Raw genomic sequence first — 26531 nt, 5'->3', positions numbered from 1 at the left:
TGAGTAGCAATTTCTTCCCAGCACGTCCATTGTGGACGGTTCGCGAGCCTCCACGACCCGAACGTTCGGGAGAAGGCAAATTCCAGACACCCGTCTCGTCTGGTCGGAAAAAAAAAAAAAATCCGACCACCCCCATTCATTCACCAAACCCAAAATAAAAGCCGTCCCGGGGCACCACGCTCCGGAGTTCCTCCGGCGATCCCTCCCTTAGACGGCCGTCCCCTTGCGCGCGCGCTCGAGGAGGGCCTTCCGCCTTCAGGTAACGACGGCATTGATATCCTTTCGCAAATAATTGAAATGCAATTTCGTGTCTGGATCTTTAATTGTGGGAAACTTCTCAAGTTCTTCCGCCAATCCTTGATTAATGAATCTACAAAATCCCTCGAATTGGATCTGACTAAATCTGGGATAAACTCTTCGGTTAATTTCCTGCTAGGCAGTTAGGAATCGGTGGAGCGTTCGTTGTGAAGTCTCTGGTGCTTGTTGCGCATTTCGGTTTGATACCTTGCTCGTCGGATTGGTGGTGGTGTTCTATTCATTCGATAGAGCCATGAATGTGCATGCATGTCGATGGTGTATTAGCTCTTCTGGAACAATCGATGGGTTAGGTCTTTTCTCAGGAAGAAAGAGGGGAGAGACTAGGTACCCCATATGGGCGTAAGTTTATTTTTCTTTATTAAACCCATTTAGGCCTCGTTCGGCACCACCGGATTGGCCCGTTCCCGGGCCTGTTCCGGATGGATTGCTGCAGCCCGTTTCCAATCCAGCTGTGAGTAAAAATATGTGTTCGTTTCAGCCTGGTCTGGAAACAAAACTGGCCCAGAGGCTTCACATATCCTTGTGTCCATGGCCAGGAACAAAACCGGACCATCCTACCTCCGGAACGAAACCCTCCGGAGTCCGGAGGCGACGCGAGCAGCGACGGCTCTAACTCGAGCAGAGGCGACGGCGGGGCGACGCGAGGCAACCGTGGGGCAACGCGAGGCGACCGCAGCGTGGCGCACGGCGACGGCGACCCTACATCCTTCCCCTTCCTGCTTCTCGCCGGTGATCCCCTTGCTCCCCCCTTCTCTCCCCTTCATCTGGACATGTATTTTAGGGTTCTTGATTTGGTTCTTACGCGTCTTGTCTTGGATCCGGAGTATCTGGAATATTTGGGTACTCTTGCTGGCATCTACTAGGAGCCCGTGTGCCTGCTTGTAACCTGTTAGATCCTGATTAGGTTTTCATGCTTCCTGTACAATGTAAATCCAATGTGATTGCAGTTGCCTCGTTTCGCCCCGGCCGGCCGCGGAGGCCGTAGATCCTGCATGCCGCAGCGTCGACCGGGCGGCGGCAGGTGGAATCTCCTGCGTGCGAATGCGATCCCTGGACGGCCCGGCCGGCCGCGGATCTCGACGTGGCCAGCGGCTATTTTACTCGGGGAATACTGGACACAGCTGCCTTTGCGCCTGTGCGCGATCGAGCATTATTGGACAGATGCGTTCGGTTGCACATTGCAGTCCAGTGACCAGTCCTGGAGCTGCAGCGGTATGCCACTGCCTGACGGTACGGATGCTGTTCTCTGCAGGTTAAGCACGGCAGTCGGCAGGAAATGGAATGTGTGCGCCAGAATAAAATACGCCCGTTTAACCCTCCGGCGAATGTCCGGGGAAGCTTCAGCTCAGCAGCTCTGGGCGATTTGGATAATGGGCATTGCAGATCTTTCTTTTTTTGTAGATTAATGGCGTTGCGGATCTAGAAACTGAGGCAGATTACTAGACGAATAAACGACGATGTGTCGGAGTAATCTACAGAGATGTATCTATTCTTTGCATACCAGCATACATTTTTCTTGCAATGCCATTCTTGCATAAATAACCCTTGGGTAATTATAGGTTGAGCTCGAAAGACATAGTGTGATTGAAATGTGCACCTGTATATTTCAGAAGATATAGCCCATATGTTCCAGATAATGTCTGTTAATTTCTGTAATTTACTTGGAATTTGTATGCAAAAATTTAAGACATACATCCAAACTTGAGTTGGTTCCTATTTATGCCAGATCCTTCTTTTGAAGCATAGTATCAGATGCCTTATTTTTTGTAGTTAGGATCTCCTTCTCACTCCAAAGTATGGTTGGTGTATACTTGGCCTTTCCCACTGTAGTTTGCTATCATCAGTCAGTTGCACGCATACAAATATTTTGGTAGTTTGCTATCATCATGGAGGGTAGTTTGCTATCATCATGCTAGCCAGCCGGCAGCAGGTTAATTATTCAGAGCCTGCAGAGGAGATATGCTAGCCAGCCAGCTGCTGCCTTTTGTTATATATGTATATATATTTGCATTGCATGCATGTGTGTCCATTGCAATACCCTCTACTTGTATTGTATGGTTTATTTATATGTTTTTGGGACCCTCTAGTAAATTGGTTCGATTCTCCTCTTGTAATAACTAAAGAAAGTGCCTTTATTTGCTAGTGGTGTTGAATTCTGTCTTGATTTTTTCAGTCCAAAATTCACTTGACCTCTGCTGCTCATACACTTTGTAGTAATGTGCATGATGTTTTTTCAGTCCATGTTGTTTTGGGACTGACAGGGGGTGATTTTGGTTTGCGCTGGGAGGAGATGTGATTTATCTACACTATGCTTGTTTTCTTATTAATTGTAACTATTTCTTGTTACCTCCAGCACAACTCATCTGTATAGTAGGCAAGGCCTACTTGGCTAATTTTTTAGTAGATAGGTGCAGTACTATTCATTTAGTCCCTTGATGAAGTGTAGATTTAAATAAAAGACTCATCTCCACTTGGTTGTGTGAGTGCGCGCGCGCATGTGTGTGATTTTGCGTGGGCCTGAAGGGGTTCTGCATAAATTTGTCTTTTTGATAGCTTGGTAGATTGGATACAATGTTGTGATGCAGCTATTGTCTCAATCTGCACATGATAGTCCAACTCGCATATTGTATTCTCAAACTGCACATGATAGCCAGCAACAAATATGCTTTTGTCTTTAATTTTTGGTCTCCTATCTAGGGAAGTTCTATAGATCAATAGAAATGCAAGAAATGTTCCGTTGATAGTTTGAAAAAATTATTCAGCGCCATATGTGACATAAACAGTTGCACTTTTTCTCTGTGCACAAAGAATACCTTCAGTTTTGTTCTGTTTGCATTTGAAAAATGAAGAGCCAACACATATAAGTTGGCATTGATAGCTGCATGTCATTCTAACTGCTGTCCCATTTCAGAAATGCATTGTATTTTTTTTCATGACCCTATCTAGCACATTTTTCGTTAATATGGATAATTATATGTATTTTTGCCATCTGTACATATTTCTTATTTTTACCAAACTAATAGTTTGTTTGCACCCCCTCTCATCTCTTTCTATTGGTTAGCGATAGCTATATCATAATGTCCAATATTTCTATTTCAGGTTTTGGAGAACCTAAGGATACTGAGGTAGTACAAGGTGCCCAGAACGTTTGTGTTTCTATCAAGTTGCTGCATAGAACCCTTGTATTTTAAACATTCAAAGATCTAATCTAAGATTTGTGCCAGATGTGATCTTGTGGAAACAAGATATTACTACAAGATAGAGCAAGTAGAAGACCCCTTTCAAAGTTTCAATACCTTGATTTTTGATGACATGACGCGGTGTCAACTATAACTCATGCACTTTTGTATTCCTTATCACTTGAATTTACGCTAGTTGCAGACTTGCAGCTACCTCTCTTGCACTTTTGTCGGTTAAACATGTGGATATGTATGCGCATCAGATTCTCAGCCCTGGATTTATCCCTGGCTAACCGAACAATCAAAAAGGAGCAAGGGGATTGGTTCTGCCAGGGAATTAAACCTGCCCAGGGAATGAGTGACAGCTAGGGGATCAACTAATTCCAGGCCTGGATTGATTCCTCTTCTGGATTGGATCCCCAGCTGCCGAACAAGGCCTTAGCGATGCTAATGCTCAGTGCAATTGTTTCCTACCTTCTCATGATTGAAATTGAGTTGAATAGTTTTGTATGGGGGAAGGAATGAAAGGATGCTTGCTTGAGAAATTTTGCATTATATGATGCTTGATGCTTACTGTGTGATAAATTGTTGCGAGTAACTCACTACTACCATAACCGTTTCAGCTTGCAGAGCCCACCTAATTGCTGCGAAATGGATAGAGGGCAGAACAGGAGGGATGACGTCTTCAGGGGCAGGGATCCATTTGCTGGGTTTGGTTCCCACAGGAGCTTGATTTCTGGCTTCTTTGGGGGGAGGGATCGATTTGATGATCCATTCTTTACCCGTCCGTTTGGGGGTCAGATGATGGGTGAGCATGGAATGTTTGGACCTGGCCCGTTTGGGGGTCAGATGATGGGTGAGCATGACATGTTTGGACCTAGCCCTTTTGGGCCGATGGGAGGGCCTTTTGGGGACATGGGGAACCATGGGTTCATCGAGCAAGCTCCGCCTAGGGGTAACAGCAGAAGGCCTGTGATCACAGAGGTTGATGAGGATGAAGGAGAAAACGCAGAGCACGGTAACAAGCAGCCCAACCAAGATTCTTATGTTCAGGAGCCAGATGATGGGAGTGATGGTACGAGCCTGGATGATCCGGTTTACTTATCTAGTTTCATTCATGGAGTTGTCGCAAGGATGATATGTAGGTGTCACATCTTTTGATTTGTTTCTTTGTAGGGACAGAAGGTGGCCAAGTCCAGCTGCGCAGGGATCTCAATAGTGCTAACAGTGGAGGGCAGCCGCAGGCTCGTACTTTCACATATCAGAGCTCTTCTGTTACATATGGCGGTATTAATGGAGCTTACTACACTGCTTCAACGACTCGGCGGACTGGCAGTGATGGGGTAAGCTTGTTTCTTAGGAAGCTGCAAGTGATGCCTTATTTTGTGGTTCTTGGAGTTAGAAGTGACGATACTTATGCTTCTTGTAGATCACTGTGGAAGAAAGCAAGGAAGCAGATACAACAACTAAAGAGGCCACTCATAGGATCTCCCGAGGAATCCATGATAAGGTAGGTAATCTTTGCACGTTGGAGCTGTACTAGATTAATCAAAATTATATTGAGAAGCCCTGTGCGCACACGATTGTGTACCTAGCACAGAGTTGACTTATCAATTGCTAATGGACCACAAAAGGCAAAAAAAAAAAGACTTGGTGCACTATAACTAATTTTTCCTTGTATTTTTTAGGGCCATTCCCTGACAAGGAAACTGAATTCAGATGGGAAGGTTGACACCACACAGACAATGCACAACCTGAATGAAGGTTAATTTGATATGGCTAGCTTTCCTTGATGTGCCTGGGATTCATATTTTCATTAATTCTAACCCAATTACTTTATAGATGAACTAGCTGGATTTGAGGAATCATGGAAGGGGAATGCTGGACATTACTTGCCTGGCTGGAACCAAAATGCTGGTGCACCGAACAGTGATAATTCTGGTAAGCTGTGCTTTATATCTGAAGAAGTTATGCAAACTGCTTCGACTTGATCAACCAAGGACTTTGTCCTTTCTGAAGATAGATAATTTCTTCTCTTAGCATTGTTTCTCATTGAAGGAAGAATAATTCTTTCTAATATAGGTCACGTCCACTATGCACTTGCATTTAGTCTGTGTCTTTATTTATACCAAGTCGAAGTCCTAGTTAATATCATCATAAACGAAAACTATAACAGATTGCATGTGAACACCATCTGATGACTTTAGTGGGACGCTATCTACATACAGTGTACATCAACAAGTAGATGCGGAAATATGAAGTGCTAGTAAACGCTAGCAATCTGAGATTCTGAGATGAACACTGTGGAGATAAACTTGTTGCTTGAAATCTTTTACAGGACTCTGTGCATATTGTGTGGGTATTGCTGCCTTGACCTCTTGCATTTTTTTCCCATACCAAATTATATAACTGTGCACCGTGGGGTGTAAAGAGTATAGTTCAGTTACAGTTTTCTTATATTGCTTCAGTCCCTAGTGGGTTTAGCAGCTGACTTGCTCTGAGATTGTCCAGTAGCCATGTACAAGCAAAGTCCCTATAACATAGTACTCCCTCCATCCCAAATTGTAAGTCATTCCAAGAATCTTGGAGAGTCAAAGCATTTTCATGTTTGACCAAACTTATAGAGAAAAATACTAAGATTTGTAACGTAAAGTGAGTATATTATGAAAATATAATTAAGAAAGAATCTAATGATACTTAGTTGGTATCATAATAATAATTATTTTATCATATAAATTTGGTCAAACTTAGAAAAGTTTGACTCTCTAAGATTCTTGGAATGACTTACAATTTGGGATGGAGGGAGTATTATTTTGTACTGAAGCTACTAATGAAAGATTTGCGAGTTTGGTTTCAACATGGAACAAATTATGATATTGGAGGAAAAAGTAAGCCTTGAATAATATACTCACTTTGGCTATCAGTACGGGCCCGCACCGTACAGAAAGTGGCAAAGGAGAGGAGAGTCCTCTGTGACATTCAGCTGGTGCCTGGGACTATGCGAGCTACTCCTAAAGTCTCCCACCTTGGACTCTTAGTCCCTTTCCTGCGTGAGCTAGTCATATACATCTATGAGTGTGTGACGATCCTATGGTAGATTGAATCACTGTATGTGTGGGTAGCAAGGGTCTTTATGCCCTCTTGGTTATATCTTTTTTCCTTAAACTTAATGAAATGTTTGAAAAAAAAGAGAGATTAATAAGTGGTCTAAAAACAGCACTGATAAAAATTATGGCTCTAAAAATAGCACTAGTGATCATTGATCTAACCATCTGTGCATAAACACAAGCCTGCATGACAGAGCTCAAAGCTCATACTCAAGTATTATTGCAACAATAAGCACATATCTAAGAAAAGTATCTTCAATTCCGTTTACTCTAGTGAGATGTTTCATCCATGAAAAATAGCCCTCAAATAGTCAAATATAAAGAACGACGAGGTCACCCACACCGCAATCATTTATTTAAAGTATAGAATACACAGCACATCAAAAGAAAGAAGTTCCACCAGTAAAAGCTGTTACCTGGGACTTTGCCCACCATTGATTGAGTACCATCGGTAGGAGGACTAATTAGTTCGTTGTGATAGTCTACATCAACAGTAGCATGCACAGCCTATAATATCAATAGCAGTTGATTAAATAAACTTTTTTGCTATTATATGAAATGCCATAAAATAACTTAATGAAACCTCCTAGATGTAACCTGTGGTGACCAAGCAGCTGGACTGATGATGGTTTCTTGATCTTTAGGTTCTCTGCACACATCATTGTTGCCGAGACAAACTCCATCCATTGGAGCAACAGCAGCAACATTATTTTTAGTCACAGCAACCTTGGATGAAGTCTTCCCAGGCTCCAGTTGCAATTTAGGATGAAACTTAGCTATTGTTTCCTCTTGAACTGACTCCTCAAGGACGAGGTTAGCTACATTGCAACTTTTACTATTATCAGTTGCCAATAGTCCTTCAGAATCTGGGATCTGCACACTTTCATATCTTTTAGGATCCTGTACCTGATCGTGATGGAATCTTGTTTGAATATTATTGCCCTTTCCATTTTGTGTAACCACATCTACAGTGGAAGCTTCCACCTTTTGGTTTCCGAGATTTGGCTGTTTCCTTAAGGAGCTTCGTCTGTGTTAGAGCACCGATCAACACACACACAGAAGAAGACACAGGTATTGTGGGCTGCAATGAGGCAGCTATTCCTCTGAATATAGTTCACTATATATAGCTGATTACATAGCTATCTAAGGCAATAAGCCAATCACTAAACTAGGCAACAATATAAAAGGCAAGAGCCTATAAGGCATGCTCGTGATTGGGGGTTGCCTTCCCAACTCCCTGGGCCATGCCGTTAGCACTAGCAGTAGAATAGGAAGGTACAAAACAGGAAAGTACAGCTCACGGCTTACTATTAACAATCTCCTCCTAAGCCGTGAGTACCTACTCTATCTTCTTCATGCCTATCATGCTTCGAAGTTCTTGGAACCGAATGCGACCCAGTGCTTTTGTTAGGATGTCACCTAGCTGCAAGTCTGTTCCGACGAACTCAACATGAATCAGCTTCCTGTCACAGCATTCCCGGATGAAATGGAACTTCACATCAATATGCTTGCTCCGGTCATGGTGTACAGGATTTTTCATCAAAGCGATGGCAGACTTGTTGTCTACCAGCAGTCTTGGTGCAAGGACAGCTCCTCCGATGAGCTCAGCTAGCAATCGTGCCAGCCAAACTGCCTCGCACGCAGCAGCAGCAGCAGCAATGTACTCTGCTTCGCATGAGGACAGAGCAACCACTTTCTGCTTCGCCGATTGCCAAGCAACCGGTCCCCCTGCAAGGAAGAAGATGAGCCCACTAGTGCTCTTTCTGTCATTCACATCGCCAGCCAAGTCGCTGTCTGAGTATCCCAGCAACTCCGGCGCACCACAGTTCTTCTTCCCAGGGTAGTAGTGTAGTCCCCAGTGCAGTGTGCCTGCCACGTACCGGAGCACACGTTTCACAGCAGTGAGGTGCTCTTGCCGTGGCGCCTCCATGAATCTGCTCAAGTACCCCACAGGATAAGCCAGGTCTGGCCGGGAATTGCACAGGTACCTAAGGCTCCCAATTAGGCTCCGGTACTCCGTTGCATCAACAGCCAGCGAAGTTCCTTCCTTGAGCAGCTTCAGCCTTGGCTCCATGGGGGTTGCACTTGCATTGCAACCACTCAAGCCCGCCTTCTCGAGTATCTTTGAGGCGTACGCCGTCTGCCGGAGTGAGATACCAGCTGCTCCCTGTGTCACCTCGAGCCCAAGGTAGTAGGAGAGCAGGCCAAGGTCACTCATCTTAAATGTGCTCAGCATCTGCTGCTTGAACTTTGTCACGGCGTTGGTGTTTCCTCCAGTTATGATGAGGTCGTCGACATATACACCGACAATCAGGCGGCCAGTGCCTTGACCGCGGGTGTACATTCCATGCTCGTCGACGCAGCGCTTGAACCCAAGCCGCAGCAGCTCGGTGTCCAGCTTCTGGTTCCAGGCGCGCGGAGCCTGTCGCAGTCCATAGAGTGCTTTGTGGAGGCGGAGCACTCTATGCTTGTGGTCGTTGTCGATGAAGCCTGGAGGTTGCTGAACGTATACCTCCTCCTGGAGTTCGCCGTTCAAGAACGCCGATTTGACGTCCATGTGATGGACGCCCCAGCCGAAGTGTGCTGCGATCGCGAGGACCAGCCGCACTGACTCCAGCCGTGCGACCGGGGCATAGACCTCCTCGAAGTCGACTCCAGGCTGCTGCACATAGCCTTTTGCGACAAGACGCGCCTTGTACTTGACAATGGCGCCGTTCTCGTCACGCTTGACTTTGTAGACCCACTTCAAGCCGATGGCCCGATGTCCGTGTGGAAGCTCGACCAGCGACCAAGTGTGGTTGTCGCAGATCGACTTCATTTCCTCCTCCATTGCGGCAACCCAGTTAGGATCGCCGTCGGCCTCCTTCAGCGAGCGGGGCTCCTCCACGCTCACAGCATGGCTAACTGCGTGGAGTTCGGCCTCGGCGGTGTCTCGGTGTGCCAGCCCTGGTACTGCATCTGTACCGAGGACGTTGTCCAGCGTGCGGTACCGATGTGGCTCCCCCTCATCATAGGCGTCGAGGTTGGAGTCGTTGGCGAGCGGCGTCGCGAACTCAATCTGAGTTCGTATGTCCTGCGTCGATGCAGACGGGGTCGAAGGAGATGGCGAAGCCCGCGTCGCGCTTGGAGCAGGGGATGACGCCGAGGTCATGCTCGGGGCTGGGGAAGAAGCCGCGGGGGCAGTGGACGCAGGTTGCAACCGCGTCACGGGTGCTGCAATCGGCTGCATCTGCACCTCGTGGTCTTCTTCGATGGAGAAGGGCAGACGGTCATCAGCGCCCAGATTTTCTTCCCAGTTCCACCGCGCATCTTCATCGAAGACGGCGTCGCGGGAGACGTAGACGCGTGCGGCCTCGGGATCAAAGAACCTGTACGCCTTGGTCCCGTCCTGGTAGCCGATGAAGACGACCTTGATGCCTCTGTCGTCCAGTTTGGCGAGGTGTGGGCGCACTTGCTTGATGTAGGCAACACACCCAAACACTTTGAGGAAGTGTACAGGGGGTTTCTTCCCGTACCACGCCTGGTACGGGGTCTTCCCATCGAGCGCAGCAGTGGGTGCTCTATTGAGCAGGAAGACAGCAGTGTGCACTGCCTCCCCCCAGAAGCACCCTGGAACTCCGCGGGCTCGAAGGATGCTCCTCGGCATTGCCACCACGGTCTGGTTTCGCCGCTCTACAACGCCATTCTGCTGCGGCGTATAGGGGGCTGAATGGTGACGCTGAATCCCCTCTCCTGCACAGTACTCCCCAAATTCAACTGAGGTGAACTCACCGCCGTTGTCAGTCCGGAGTACCTTCAGTTTCTTGCCCGTCTCGCGCTCAACACGCGCCTGAAACGTCTGGATGGCTGCTGGGGCATCCGCCTTGGAACGCAGGAGGGTGAGCCACATGAAGCGGCTCATGTCGTCGACGAGTAGAAGGAAGTAGACGTTCCCAGCCGGTGTTGCCGGCGTGATGGGGCCGCAGAGATCTCCATGGACCAGCTCGAGCTCCTCCTGAGCCCTGAACTTTGCGGCCTTGGGGAACGGCGCCCGCTTCTATTTTGCCAGGACGCAGTCTTCACAGACCTGCTCGACATGGTCTATGGTGGGCAGTCCACGCACCATGTCGGCGCGTCCCAGTTTGCGCAGCGCCTTGAAGTTGAGGTGACCGTAGCGTTCGTGCCATCGCCACGCCATGTCGCCAACCCGTGCTGTGAGGCACACAGGGGCAGTCACCTTCATGTCGAGGAAGTACAATCGACTTGGCGATCGATGCACCTTCGCCAGCAGCTGCCGGTCCGGGTCGAAGAGACGGAGTATGCCTGACTCGATGTCGACCTTGAACCCAGTCTCGTCCAGCTGGCCGAGACTGATGATGTTGGTGGTGAGGCGAGGGATGTAGTAGACGCCGTCCAGCTGACGATGTTCACCGGTCCTGCAGACGAACAGTACCGTCCCCTTGCCGTGGATGTTCACCACCGAGCCGTCTCCGAACTTGACTGTTCCAGAGATGCTGGTGTCGAGCTCGGCGAAGACATTGCGGGCGCCCGTCATGTGGTTCGTTGCGCCAGTGTCGAGCACCCACCGATGGGGTTGCACGGCCTCCTCCTGCTCCTCGCTGAGGTGAAGGAGGACCTTGGGTTCAGTGATGTGAACCCGTGTCTCCGACTCCGGGGCTGCTGGCGTCAATGGAGGCCTGTGAGGACAACACGCCACGGGCGATGCAATTACCTCTGGATCCGCCGTGATGTACATCAGCGCGTGCTCTTCTTCCTCGGCTTGTGCGACGTGCGCCGCGCCCTTCTTCTTGCTGCGGCACTCATTGGTCCAGTGACCAGTTTTGCCGCAGGACTGGCAGTGGTAGCCGGGGGGCGGCTTCTTGCCGCCAGGTTTGGCCGCCTGCGCGTTCTGGCCATCACGGCCATCACGCGACGAAGTGCCTGAGCCGCCGCGTCCGCGTCCGCGCCCACGCTGCTTGCCGCGGGCGCCAGAACCCGATCCGCCGGAGTTCTCCTGCTCACGACGTGATTTGCGGCGCGCCTCCCAGTCCTCTTCACAGAGCATCAGTCGGCCCAGCGAGTCCGTCACTTCCTTCGGCTTGAGTCGCTCCTCGAACACCCTCAGCCGCCCGATCACCTCCTCGATTGAGACCCTGTTGAGGTCGAGGAACATCTCGAGGGAGACGGCGGCCTGCGTGAGCTTCTCTGGAACAACCTGCAGGAGCTTTTTGACTACCTCTGCATCCTGGATGTTGTCGCCGAGGGAGCGCAGGTTGGCAGCGAGTGTGGAGATGCGGACGCCGAAGTCGCTGACGGTTTCGCCCTCCTTGAAGGAGAGAGCGCCGAACTCCCGGCGGAGCTGCTGCGCGCTGGCGTCGCGCGCGCGCTCATTGCCGATCCGCAGATGCTTGACTGCATCCCAGGCCTGCTTCACCGTGTCCTTCCTAGCCAGCGTGTTCCAGAGCTCGGACGGCACCGAGCGTAAGAGACCGGCCATCGCCTGGCGGTCGTCATGGTACTCATCGTCGTCGGCGTCGTCGGAGAGGCCGTCTTGGACGACGTCCCATACACGCAGCGTCTGGAAGTTTACTTCCATGACCAGTGCCCACTCCGGGTAGTTCGTCCGGGTTAGCATCGGCCATGCAACATGTGCAGACGAGCGCTCGACGATTCGCTCGACAACTCTGGAGCCGGAGCGACGACGACTGTCGGAGCGCCCACGGCGACGTCGCGGCGAGCGCGACGGACGGACCTTGTTCTCGTCGTTGCTGCCTTCGGGCTTCTCGGTCTTGGCCGGAGACTTAGAAGACATGGCTAACTACGAGATCAGGCTCTGGTACCAAATGTTAGAGCACCGATCAACACACACACAGAAGAAGACACAGGTATTGTGGGCTGCAATGAGGCAGCTATTCCTCTGAATATAGTTCACTATATATAGCTGATTACATAGCTATCTAAGGCAATAAGCCAATCACTAAACTAGGCAACAATATAAAAGGCAAGAGCCTATAAGGCATGCTCGTGATTGGGGGTTGCCATCCCAACTCCCTGGGCCATGCCGTTAGCACTAGCAGTAGAATAGGAAGGTACAAAACAGGAAAGTACAGCTCACGGCTTACTATTAACAGTCTGTACCTTTGGCTGGAACTTTGGAACTCTTTCCTCTTCAACTTGTGCATCACACATGTCCCCAAATTCAACTATATCATCAATAGCCTTGCCACATGAACTGTTAGGTGACACATTGATATCTGATACCACCGAGCTTTCTTGGTGTATAGCTAACTTAGACGGATCATCATTGTGCTCACCATCTTGAGAAATCTTATCTGCAGCAGAAGCACCAGCCAGAGGATCCAAGGGAACTGTCAATGCATCTCCCGACGGTGTGCCAAGAGTACCTTGAGAACTAGCAACAGTATCAACTGACTCACTACCAGGGCACGTCAAGGATGTCCTTTTTTGGCTGGTGAGCTCTTTAGAAGAATTGACTTGATTTAAGGCTCCTACTTTCCCATCCCCAGTTTCTTCAGTAGGATTAGGCGCTGCAGATCTGGAAGACAGAGCTGTTTTTTGGGGTTTGGGATGTTGGTTGGGACGGAACTTTGCAGTAGCCTGAACTTCTTCTGCACCATCAAGCATATTGTCGAAGTTGGCCTCATCATCAATCATCTGTGTGGCCGTTGTGGTCTACAGCAGGATATATTGAAAGTGTCACTGAAAGCCTGAAAGGAATATTGCAGGTTTAGGAAGCAGCAACGGGGGCAAACATAGAATCAGACAAGTAAAAAAGAAAATAAAAATCCTTAGGGCCTGTAGAGTTAGGATGGGGTATTCAACCAGAATGTACAATATAAATTTGAACTAAATACACAACTACCAAATGAATGCCACAATGCAAAGAGCCTTTAATGGAACCAATAATTTACAAGGATCCGAGTCAGTAGGTGAAGGAAAATATGGTGCAACATCACGTGTGAGTAAGAACAGATTCAAGATCGAGGACAACTGGCAATGACATAACTAACTAAACGCAGCAAAAGTACTCAGCGACAACAATGGATACAGGGCTACAGCAGAACGGACAAATAAAATTCAGGAAAGTTGGGGCAATGCCTGATTGGTTTACGAGGAACCCTCAGGGAAAGCCATATATTAGCATCATCTGTAATATATCCGTGCCCAACTCTCAATTTTCTCAAGATGCCCTAGCCAGCAAATACTCAATAACTATAACAAAATGCATAGGCGCTAGGCAGGCGACGAGACTCTGCCTAACACCTGGACGTTTGTACTTTTTGCAGACAGCTATAGTAATGTCTTAAATTGAGGGAATTTGACGTGTTCACTAAAGTAACTTGACATTATCATGCAACTTAAATAACGTGACATTATCATGCACCCATGAGTTTCGAGGCCATAGTTTGTCTTTCTCCACCTCTGATTTTTTATAGTTTTCTTTATGACCTTTCATGCAGGTAAAATCAAGCGTGCACTGCGCTGATAAGTGGACCCAAAAAAATTACACTAGCACTTCAATAGGTGATGGATCGGCACTGCGTGCATAATAAGAATAATCTAACAGAAAATGGGCAGATGGAGTTGGGGCACCATTCCGAAACCCCAAAAAAAAACTCCTACGACAATGGGGATACAAAGGAAACTAGCTGGGTTTATTTAGAGCTTATCAGTGGCACAAGGAATAGAATCAACCACTGTAGGAGGCGATGCATAGAGGGGAGAGAGGGAGGCTGACCTCGGACCTCCGGCTCTGGCTCAACGAGGCAGATCTCCGACCTCCGGCTCCACGTGCGCAACGGCGGCGGAGGGCGGCCACGAAGCAGGCTGTGGAGGTGTCGGTGGCGGCCGTGGAGGCGGCGCGTCCTTCCCTCCTATGGGTGGACCACGACTGCGGGTGCTCCTAATAAGGAAGGACGGAATTAATCAATCAGCCAACCGCGTCTTCTGGAAGGAAAGGATGTCGAACACAAACGGACAAACCGGAGGAGAGGCGGGGGGAGAGCGCGACCTGACAACGGCAGGAAGAGGCCGGCCGGAGGGGGCGGGCTTGTCCGCCTCAGACGGACGGAGCGGCGGCGGCGGAGGCAGGGAGGGGCCTCGTCTCTCGTGGGCTTGTGAGGCGGAAGGGAGTGTGCTCCTCGGGCGGCGACCGAAGCGGGGGCAGGGAGGGGTGGAGGGAGCCGCAGGAGAAGCAAGGGCGGCGCCGCGGCAGGAGTTGCTGTGCGTGCGCGCGTGGATGGCGGAGGTGGAGGCCGTTCCCCGATTGGTGCTGGGAAAGGCCCATCGTTGTTCTTTATATTTGACTATTTGAGGGCTATTTTTCATGGATGAAACATCTCACTAGAGTAAACGGAATTGAAGATACTTTTCTTAGATATGTGCTTATTGTTGCAATAATACTTGAGTATGAGCTTTGAGCTCTGTCATGCAGGCTTGTGTTTATGCACAGATGGTTAGATCAATGATCACTAGTGCTATTTTTAGATCCATAATTTTTATCAGTGCTGTTTTTAGACACAAGTGTTTTTTTACCTCGTTGTTCTTTATATTTAACTATTTAAGGGCTAACTTTCATGGATGAAACATCTCAATAGAGTAAATGGAATTGAAGATACTTTTCTTAGATATGTGCTTATTGTTGCAATAATACTTGAGTATGAGCTTTGAGCTCTGTCATGCAGGCTTGTGTTTATGCACAGATGGTTAGGTCAATGATCACTAGTGCTATTTTTAAAGCCATAATTTGTATCTGTGCTGTTTTTAGACACAAGTGTTTTTTTCAAACAGTTTTTTGAGGTTAAACTAACTGTTTATTTAAATAATAGTTTCCTTCACTTGCTACCTGAATATTTAAGGATCAAGTTTATTTTACTCACTGATATTTCCATAAGTATGCATAGCCCCTTAACTATTTAACTAGATATCATAGTGGACCACTTATTAATCTCTTTTTTTTCAAACATTTCATTAAGTTTAAGGAAAAAAGATATAACCAAGAGGGCATAAAGACCCTTGCTACCCACACATAGATTCAATCTACCATAGGATCGTCATACACTCATAGATGTATATGACTAGCTCACGCAGGAAAGGGACTAAGAGTCCAAGGTGGGAGACTTTAGGAGTAGCTCGCATAGTCCCAGGCACCAGCTGAATGTCACAGAGGACTCTCCTCTCCTTTGCCACTTTCTGTAAGATCAGTGAGACACATGTGCTTCTTCTAACCAAGAATCAGATATGTGTTTTGATTTCTCAGGACATGACAAAAAAAGGTCCAAACCCAATGAGACCTAGGTTCTAGTACCGCACAGGTGGCCTACGTGGCACGGAGGGATTGTGTCGCTTAGTACCTACTCCCTCCGTCCCAAAAAGAGTGATGTTTTTTACTTTCAGATATCATGTTTGACTGTTCGTCTTATTCAAAAAAATTTCTGTAAATTATAAAATAAATAAATTAAAGTATACTTGATGATAATATAAGTCATAGCAAAATAGGTGATATTTAGACAAAAAGTTTGAATAAGACGGATGGTCAAACAAGATGTTTAGAAGCAAAAAACGACACTCTTTTTAGGACAGAGGGAGTACATGTCTGTCTTGGGCAGCACTGGTTTAATCTGGTGCGGTCTGTGGGTTCTCCCTGTACCTCTATACATAATTCCTCATGTTGTAACACTATAATATCAATTGTGCTTAGCTACATCAAAATGTAATTATATTTATAAGGATCAATTTTCAGTTAATTTTGTTCTTCCTTCGTAGTTTGCTTAATCTAGCTAAGGAACCAAGAGGTAAAGTATCACAAGTTCCTTTACTATCAGTTGAAGCTTTTTCGAGTTGAGTGATATTATCTGCATAGCCCTTATTCATATTGGGATGTACAGAAATAATTTTGTTATCATGGTTAATAGTTCGCCTTTCATTGGGTAATATCCTCGGAACTGTATTCTCATAAAGAGCAAAAATATTCATTACAGCTGTATTCACTTTTAAATCTCAACCTACTGTAGGAAGAGAAAAGGGAAAATCAAAATCTGTATCTTTTTATCTATCGGATGCTTCTGGGGTAGCTACTCCTACAGATACCAATTCTGAGATGGGTAACATCGGCAATTCCTGTAGTGACAAATTGACTGATGAAAATTTAAGTAACTCATCTCAGCAGATGACTGAAAAGGTCAGTATATTTCTGCTTAGAAGATGTAATGATCTATATTTACATGGCTACTACAAGGTTTCTCATTACTCTCTTTTTTCTTCTTTTAGCATTCTGTTACCGAGGATCAATATTCAAATGATCAGGACCACGAGGGGGAGCCACTAGATCATACTGTTGAACAGCAACCAAATTCGGATGTTGGAGAAATAGCATCATCTATGAAACTACGTTGCAGGAAAAAGTTGCAAAAAGTTGGGACACCTAATCACACTGTTGATGACTGTTTTGATGAAGACTGTGTTGAACCTTCATTAGCTGAAGAAGATAATGATAGTGGTGATGATTACACTACTGGTAATAAGCGTAAGGCTAGGAAAAAGTCAAGGGATGGTGTAGAAGAGTCACAACAGCAGAAAGTTCAAAAAAATAAAAGCAAGGTGTCTTCACGGGGCCGCAAAAGAACCTTGAAGGATGAATTGGCAGCGAAGCCTGAGAAGAAGAAGCTGACCCACAGAATTCGTCAGAGGACACCAAAAGGTTGGTGGCTAAAAAAAGAGCTTCATTTTTGTATAATGTGAGTTTTGACTCTTGTATATTGGGTTTTTTTTTAGAGATTAAGACTTTACTGGAAAGTGAGGAGATAGATCCCATGAAGCTAAGTGCAGCACATCTCAGGTTGTTACAAGAAGCTAGAGAACGTGTTAATGTGAGTTTTGTGGCAATTTTTATTGTTATATTTGTTTTTTTTTTTGGCTAATTCTCATGATTTTCTTGACGTCTTCAGCCAAAAGAGATTCCATCTGGGCCATCCTCTAATTCAAGGTATACTTCTTCTTTCTTTTATTTCTCTATGTATGATATCATCTAACCAAAGTAGATTTAGCGCATTTGGGTGGGCATAAATGAACATATTGGACCAGTGTACCACTCCCTACTTTCCAATTTTCCATCCAGATATGTCATCTAGCAAAATTATTTTTGCTAGCATGTTTAGATATTTATGTTTCAAAGGGGATATTTTGGTGTTTCATACTCCCTCCATTCCAAATTATAAGATGTTTTGGCTTTTCTAGATTCATAATTTTGGCTTTGCATCTAGATATAGTGAGTATAAGACTGACTCCAACAACTAGAAGGCAAAACGATGACCCATTCTAGTTTTTAGGTTCTGCACAGTAAATGGGTCAGCAACCGAAAAAGTTCATTTTCCAACAGGCAGAACGCAAAGGACAGCCCCCAGCGCCTATCTCTCTCCCCACCGAGGTCCGCACAGGAAGCTTTGGCCTGCCGCCGCGCGGATGACCTCCGCCAACCAGCTCGCGGGGCGAGCGTGTGGGAGAGCGCAGGCACTGCCGCCGCACGGCCAACCTCCAGCCCACCACCAAGTAGGCGAGCCTGCTGCCTTGAGGTTCGCTTGTCTTTCTCCAGATCCACCCCAACCCGAAATGGCCTCCTACTATGGTGACGAGAACTCCGGCCGCCGTCGCTCTTCCCAGCACCACCCATCCGCGTGGGGCAGCGGCGACCTTGCATCGAGCGCGAAGCTCGTGGTGGAGGCGGCCAGGCTAGCTGTCCAGGACCACAGCCTGGAGAAGGTGGACAAGGGCCGCGTCACTGGCGCGACGGCCGACCTGCTCCACGCTGCCTCCTAGTACGACAAGCTCCATCCTACGCCGTCGTCGTCGTCTTCCAACCGACGCCTGGGCCCACCACTACCGGCGCAAGAAGATTGCGTCGCGGGGAGAGACGACGCATTTTTGCGTTCCGGCTCAGATCGTACCCAAAATAGGTGTTCAATTTGCATAAGCCGTTGGAGACTGTTTTTTGGTACTCAAAACACTGTGCACTACCCAAAATGCATTTGGGTCACGCTTTAGCTACTCTGTTGGAGACAGTCTTTCAAGATGACATTGATGTTGCTCTTGCTGGTTCCAGAGTCATTATTTGCATTTTTCAGTTTTTCGGACTGCATCAAAGCTTCTGTCACACTCTGCTAGTGCTATATATTCCATTCCTGACATTTTATTTCATGTACACCTGTTGAATAGCCACGACCCTTCAAAAAGCAACTTCTACTTGTTTTGGCAGCATAAAAGCCTTTTTGTGCTATGTATTCCATTCCTGACATTTTATTTTGCACCTGGAAATGCAGCTTAAAAGCCATGATTTTTATAAATGGCTGATTGGTTTATCTGAATTTAAGTTGAAGATTAAAATATCTAAAACATCCTTGATCAAAATTTAAAGGTTCAAATTGAGTACTATAGTTTCAATTTTTTATTTGCGTTTATTCGATTCTTTCATTAATATTGTTATCTTATGCACAGAAGCTTTGGACTTGAAGATATGGATGATTTGGACTACAGAGATGAGGAAGCTAGGTTCTTTGACAATGATGGAACAGAGAACCATGTACAAAATACAACAAAATTGAACTACCAATCCTACATGAACAAACCAGCCCGAGGAAAATGGTCAAAATCAGATACTGACTTGTTTTACGAGGTTTATTTTTCATTAGAAATTAAGCGCTTGGAATGCTATATGTAATTTCATATGACCTTAGATCTTCTGCTAAGATGTTATTGTATTAATTTTGGACCAGGGTATTCGACAATTTGGTAGCGATTTTGCAATGATACAACAATTACTCCCTGATAAGACTCGCCATCAGGTGCGGCAAAAATTTAAATCTGAGGAGAAAAAAAATCCATTGCTAGTCCATGATGCTATATTTCATCGCTCAGGAGGTGAGATATCGCTTAATTAGTGGGGTCAACCTGCATTCTTTTCTAATCTTTCATCTAGCTTAGTGCTTGTCATTTACCAGTTTCACTTTTCTCTGCAGATAATTTGTATTTCAAAAAGGTAATTAAGCAGCTCAACATAGAAGATGTTGTGCTGCCAGAGATTAACAATGCACAAAAACAAGATGGCACATCAAGTGAAAGAGGCCCTGGAAATGAGGTTTTTCTTGAACATACATACATTATGTTAAGTTTATCTAATTAGATATATAACTTACTTTCTTCGTTTCTAGAATGTACTGGATGATTTCAACGAGGAGGAAAATAGTTCAAATTGGTCGAACGAAGAGCACGGCGGACAGATGGATGATGTGCAAGAAGAGCATGATCTTGGAAATGGTGGTGATGATGATGATCTTGGGGATGTTTTTGATTGGTACTAGTTAATCACGGCTGGAATTAGGACTCATGATACTACAATTATGATTCTGCTAATGTCTTGAGGTATGAACATGGTTTGTGAACTTGTTTTAATCATAGTAATACAGTGCTGTTGCCAGGTTGAACTATACAAACTATTTCATTTTAGCTTGAGCATCTGTGGGATTTTAGTTTCTATAATTCTATGTTTGCGCTTTGGTTCCCTAGGTTGCTAGTACTCCCTCCATTCCAAATTGTAAGTCGTTCTGGCTTTTCTAAGTAGATTGCTATGGCTATGCACCTATGTACGTAGAAGAGCCAGAGCGACTTACAATTTGGAACAATATATTGTATATAGCTTGTCTTTCATAGGAAAAACTATTTCCCAGCTGTTGTTGTTTGTGCCGATGAATTTCTCCCCTATGGTTTCCATTATTGACATCCTTTGCTGTGTTTTCAATGAATGACAGGTTCCACTTGATGTGTTTGTAGAATCGGTACCATGCTGTTTATTATCTATTTATATTTCATTGACAATTGCTAGGTACATTGGTGGCTGGTCATGTTATTTTGATTAGATCCTAGCGAGACTTTGTCATGGGTTCTAGTCATTATCATGTGTACATGGATTGCCTCGGAAGTAAATGGATGCATAAATGGGCTCTGAGCAATCATTATACCCCCAAAGAGGAACACAATGTGCACACACTGCCGTCTAGCGGCCTAGGGCTGTCTTGCAATCCTTAATTTTTAAGCAGGTAGATTTTTTCATGTTTGTGTCCTTTTCCTGGATCAGGTACCTGACTTGCTGACTTTTGAGTTGCCACCTTGCAAATTGATTGCTAACTAGAGGAAGTGACATTTAGTTGTCCTTTTTATGTAGTGCTAATAGTCAGATGGAAGGGGACCCATTTTTACAGACGGAAATCTGTGTAATGGACAGTGTTCAATTGGATCAGCACATTCTTGGTGATTATGTCAGTACCATGGTTGGGACATGTGTTCTGGATGCTAAGTTTTGCAAGCCGATGGGAAGTGCGTGCAAGAGTAGTTGATATCATCTGACGCTGTCATGTTAGATACGTCATATTTCTTTTTGTACTTACTTTTTTTTTTATTACTTGCCACACAAATGTACTAGTGCCCACACAAATGTACTAGTGCTGATGGATGTGATACGTCATATTTCTCTTTAGCAACTCCGATTTTTTAAAAGAGATTTATAGCAACTTCGGTTTACTTCTCCAGTTGTATATTGCTGATGCTCTGTGACTTCGATATTGGTTTCTTTGATAGGCAGTATCGGTTTCTGTAAAACCTTGTTTGGCATCAACACAGTGACTTCCCTACCTTTACATAACAGAACAAATCTGTAAATTGAGCTTTGGCACATGAATATAGCACCTGAATTTTGATTTCTGTTTTCTATTTATAAAAAGAAGTGACAAAAACCAACCGATTTGGAAAAGTGACTTGCGACACTCTATTCCCATGAACATTAAAGAGATTGATTGACGCGTTGCCTAATATCACTATTAGATTTTTAAATAATAAATCTAAAAAAAATACGAGTGTATTGTTATCAAATTGAATTCAGGTGAACATTGTTCTACCCTCTACTCCCTCCTTCCCTAAATCCCGCGCCGTTCGATGTCAGCCACTCCCGTTGTTGCAGTTGTCGCTTCAGGACCAGCCGCTCGGTGATGGTGGTGATGCGCCGCGCCATGGGGCATCACAATTGGAGATGACTGATGTCTGAGCTCGGAAATTGTAGGTGAGTGCTTCCAAAGTGTTTGTTGAAATGCCTCACAGCCAGCAGAAATGCTTGCTGGCGTTCTTTTTTTTGTTTTCCTCTCTCTTTGATTTCTGGGGCTAGTTTCGTCTTAGAATAAACAACTACTGCTTCCGATTGGAGAATACTTCAATCCGGAAACTGGTTGAGGCATATTATAGCCAGTAAAATGAAGCCGGTCTACAACTGACAGCGAGAACTGACGATTGCCTGTTAGAAATTAGGCAGTGCAGGTTTTCAAGTAGCTTCTAGTTGTACAAGTGGATCAACCTAAGTTGAAGGCAACTAACTAATTACATCCTGTTCCAAATAAGTCCATTCTTCAAAATGGTGCTATTTCTAGAAATGTAGTATTCATAATTTAAAATAACAAATGTACTCAGAGTTCCAGAGACACTGCGTCAATCCATAAGAATAGCAAATAGGACCCAAAAAAAGAAATAGTTTTAGGTTTCTTCAGACAAAGACGCAACAGCATATTGCGATGCTCAGCGTTTACAGGTTCCAGACAACATTCAGCTCAGCTTCTTAGATTGAAGCACTTACTGTAGTCATATATCTGTGCACATAAGATTTGATAGGGATAAGCAAAACCAACCATTTCAACAGTAGCCAGTAATAAATACCAATAATTCATCTAACGTGGTAGACTAGCTGACGATAAAAACTCTCGCTCCAAGCTAAAGAAGTTGTAGCTGCCCTGAGGTGCTACATTACCTCTGTCCTTCGGTTCAATACAGGATTTGCCTGCGAGAAGCTACAACTCTTCTTGTCAGCAAAGGCTGAATGTTTTTCACGTTTCCTGTGTGAACATGAGATGAGTTCATGCTTTCTGCTAGTAAAAGCTGTAGTGTCATTTCTACTTGCTTCATTGTAGGCCTTTCATCACCTCTCAGCCTCAAGCACATCTCTGCAAGGGATGCAACCTTTTCAATCTGTTCCACTGTGGCTTCCTCAAGAACTTCAGCAGCTGTTATCTCTGTAACCGACTTCGTCTTGATCCCTGAAAGGAAATAGTTGCACAAGTTGTGCTTCATGCCTGACTCATTTGTAAAAACTGTCTGTTTTCTCAGGAGAAGCTCCAGAAGTACCACGCCGAAGCTGTAAACATCACTCTTCTCAATTAGCTTCCCAGTTTGGTAATATTCTGGATCCAAGTAACCAAAGGTGCCCTGCACATTGGTACTGACATGGGTTTGATCAATTGGGGCAGATCTTGAAGCACCAAAATCGGAAACTTTAGCAGTATAGTTTCCATCTAGGAGTATGTTAGAGGACTTCACATCGCGGTGGAAGATTGATACCGAGGCAGCAGAGTGGAGATAGTACAGGGCTCCTGCAGCTTCTGTGGCAATCCTTAGACAATCATTCCATGGTAACGAGGATCCACTACTTGAAGAATCAGCATGAAGTGTTTCAAACAAAGAACCATTTGGAATCAAATCGTATACTAGTAAAGGGACCTCACTTTCAAGACAACACCCAAAGAGTTTCACAATGTTTCTGTGATTTATCTGAGAGAGGATTGCAACCTCGTTGATGAAATCATTGATTTCAGCATCCTTGGTAAGCTTGGACTTCTTGATAGCCACCACATGTTGATCAGATAAGATGCCTTTGTATACTGTGCCATGCCCTCCATGACCAAGAATACGGGTGGTATCAAAGTTATCTGTTGCCTTTTCAAGCTCTTCTAAGGAGAAAATCTTTGTCTTCTCACTTGCATTTTCGTCTGATGATATTAGTTGCTCTAAGAGAAGGCCTTGGTTCTTTCGGAAATACTTCCTTCTTAGTTTCTTCTGGGAATTTCTTTTCCATCTTCTGATGAGCACTACTGCACTTAAGCCTAGAAGAAGAATGCCAAGACCAGAGCTCAGACCAATTAGATACCTACAAGAATAATGCCCCTCAGTTTGTATATATTAAGACCACATTGTCTGGTGCAGAATTGACAAATATGGCACTCACCTAACATGAAGTTTTTCTTTGATGCTGGTGTGCACTGATTTGCACCTATATCATAAATCGTGTTGCGAGGGCACTCAGTGCAAGTGAAGTTTCCTATGGTATTATGACAAACTACACCTCTGCAAATGCCTGGCGACCGCTGACACTCGTCAATATCTGTAGCCATATTCACATATAAGGTGACACAAAACTTGCAAAAAGAATATGTAATTTTTTTACGAAACGACGCAAAAAGATTATGGCTATACATAATAGGTCAAAGGGGGAGGAGTGGGAGGGAGTACCATAACATCCATCTTGGATGTACGGATTTCCGTCAAAACTAGGGTCTTGTTTAGTTCACCCTGAAAACCAAAAAGTTTTCAAGATTTTCCGTCACATCTAATCTTTCGGCACATGCATGAAGCATTAAATATAGACAAAAATAAAAACTAATTGCACAGTTTATCTGTAAATCGCGAGACAAATCTTTTGATCCTATTTAGAGCAACTCCAACCATTATGCAAATGGACTTGGCATTTACCAAAATGCATAAAACTCCAAAAAAAACCCCTCCAATCGTTATGCATTTGGACTTTGCATTTTACATAGCTATGCATTTGGAGGGGGAAACTTGGCATATATGCCAAAGGAGTCCGGCTATGCAAATAGAGATCACGGGATTCTCGGTTCCACCTCGCGGGCTTTTTTCTTCCCTTCGCACGGTTTCCCTTCGCGCCGCCACCACTTCGCGTGATAGGAGAAGCATCACGCGTCCTCCTTCGCCAGCTTCGCGCGCGCGTTTGGACGAAGCAGCGCACAATAGGACGACGCAGCGCGCGATAGGACGAATCTACGACGCCTTCCTCATCAACGCCGGCCAGGTACGCCTTCTTCATCAATGTGATATCTAGGGTTTTGGCGCGGCTCACGATCGGTACTGCACGGCTGTTTGGCGCGGGAATTGGTGAACGGGAGACGACGGCGGGCTGTTTGGCGTGGGATTGATTGGCCGCGCGGGAAGGAGTGCCGCGAAACAAAATTTCTAGGGAAAAAAGATGATGGACTTGGCATTTTGCATAACGGTTGGAGATCACTCGATTTTAGCCTTGCCATTTTCATTTGGGGGTTTGCAATTTGGCTAAAATGCATAACTTCAAATGCATAATGGTTGGAGATGCTCTTAGTCCATAATTAAACAATATTTGCCACAAACAGACGAAAATGCTACAGTAGCGAAATCCAAAACCTTTTCGCATCTAAACAAAGCCCAGGTGAGCATTTGCATCTGTAACCAACATATCCTTCTGAGGAGCTCATAACATTGAGGCAAGTGCAATGGTTACTCACACAAGCATGTCCAGATGCTTGCCGGTTGGCAGGTTAGATTAGCAACCGCCCACTTTGCAGAGGCTGATTCCAAAGGATCCACAAAGGCCGGGTTCATTATAATATATCAGCATATCCAGTTCCGTAGTCAAATATTCCCAACTTAAGTTGAATTTCATGCTGACAAGTGACAAGGCCCTCGCTCACATCTATGTATGTCACATGAAGTTGGTCATTGTATCGAAGGACAGTATGTGCCAGGTCTGAGCAGTTGAGCTGGAAAAGGCCTGGTTTAGTTTTCAAAATTTTTTAAGATTCCTCGTCACATCGAATATTGCGGTTCATGCATGAAGCATTAAATATAGATAAAAAAGGTAACTAATTACACAGTTTACTTGTAATTTGCGAGACGAATCTTTTGAGCCTATTTAGTCTATAATTGAATAATAATTATCAAATAAAGTCGAAAGTACTACAGTAGCTAAATTCAAAATTTTGCGAACTAACGCCTTGTTTAGTTCACCCCAAAAACCAAAAATTTTTCAAGATTTCCCGTCACATCGAATCCTACGGCATATGCATGAAGCATTAAACATAGATAAAAATAAAAACTAATTACACAATTTGCCTGTAAATCGCGAGACGAATCTTTTAACCCTAGTTAGTCTATGATTAGACAATATTTGCCACAAACAAACGAAAGTGCTACAGTAGCGAAATCCAAAAAATTTTCACATCTAAACAAGGCCAGTCTCCTTGCAGAACAACCTAGCCAAAGGAAATGGGACAGTAATGTTCCCACACCGGTGAGAAAAATTCTCCTTTACTGGTTTTGGATTATAATTCCATGCAAAAATGAAGTCATTGAAATGATCTACATTAACATACATAAGTGTAGATACTCGTATAAGACGAATTTAAAAGAACTAAGCAATTTTGTGATAGGTAAAAGAAAAATGAAAAAACTAGGGAAGGTGATTTGCATATATGAAATCACCTTCATCATTTGTGCAGCCACCATAGATATAAGGATTTCCCTGGTATCCATTGTTGCACTGACAGGCATAACCTTGATCCGAAAACATCTGGTTCCTGCAACCACTGTGTTCACTAACAGAAGCAGAGTTCCTCCTGTCTTCATTGTTGCTAGGGCATCTTGTGTGGTCTGTGATGCTCCACTCCATGGTGGCCGCAACAGTATGTTGATTCTATCCCATAGGATGCTCAAATTAGATATTTGTATACCCCTTTTGTGGCGTAGAAACTGAAATTCAAGAGCTTGTACACGTATGTCCGCGAATACTAAGCACCAACCACCTCCATCAGGATGCGGTGCATACACCATCTCTGCAATTGTTTTGTGGGGCAGTTAACCGCGTAGATGAGTTTGAAGGAACCCGTGTGTTGATCTTTCAAGAACACTATCTGGCACTGCGCCGTAGTTGTGCCGTGTTGGCCCACCTAGCTTGTCTCGTTCGGCCCCTTTAAAAATACCTGTTGCTATACAACCTGTTTGTTTGGCTGAGAAG

The 26531-nt window shown here is 45.2% G+C and overlaps 1 protein-coding gene, 1 long non-coding RNA gene and 1 pseudogene across 21 annotated transcripts; 1 reads left to right on the top strand and 2 right to left on the bottom strand.

The window, feature by feature from the left end:
- LOC8069083 lies at positions 109 to 21348 on the top strand. 20 transcript variants are annotated; one of them, XM_021449698.1, is made up of 18 exons: positions 536 to 657; positions 855 to 1047; positions 3418 to 3443; positions 4121 to 4572; positions 4674 to 4840; positions 4927 to 5007; positions 5186 to 5261; positions 5340 to 5438; positions 16618 to 16784; positions 16874 to 17303; positions 17378 to 17472; positions 17551 to 17588; positions 19094 to 19271; positions 19372 to 19516; positions 19615 to 19733; positions 19807 to 20017; positions 20478 to 20691; positions 20817 to 21348. In XM_021449698.1, exons 1-16 carry the CDS (start codon positions 551 to 553, stop codon positions 19954 to 19956), a joined length of 2523 nt encoding a protein of 840 aa, XP_021305373.1. In that variant the 5' UTR covers positions 536 to 550; the 3' UTR covers positions 19957 to 20017; positions 20478 to 20691; positions 20817 to 21348. The 20 variants fall into 20 exon arrangements, with proteins under 20 accessions (XP_021305386.1, XP_021305387.1, XP_021305389.1 ...); XM_021449699.1 differs by having other exon boundaries at positions 20478 to 20729; XM_021449711.1 differs by lacking the exons at positions 536 to 657; positions 20478 to 20691 and adding an exon at positions 109 to 259 and having other exon boundaries at positions 1266 to 3443.
- Positions 13156 to 14431, bottom strand: LOC110431060. Its single transcript, XR_002448557.1, has 2 exons — positions 14343 to 14431; positions 13156 to 13311 (listed from the first exon to the last, which is right to left on the bottom strand). It is a non-coding gene; the product is annotated as an uncharacterized LOC110431060 (long non-coding RNA).
- LOC8069081 lies at positions 22457 to 26362 on the bottom strand (annotated as a pseudogene).

The sequence above is a fragment of the Sorghum bicolor genome, chromosome 10 (genome assembly GCF_000003195.3).
Source record: "Sorghum bicolor cultivar BTx623 chromosome 10, Sorghum_bicolor_NCBIv3, whole genome shotgun sequence".
Classification (NCBI taxonomy): domain Eukaryota; kingdom Viridiplantae; phylum Streptophyta; class Magnoliopsida; order Poales; family Poaceae; genus Sorghum; species Sorghum bicolor.
This window is presented reverse-complemented; position numbering and strand designations above follow the sequence as displayed.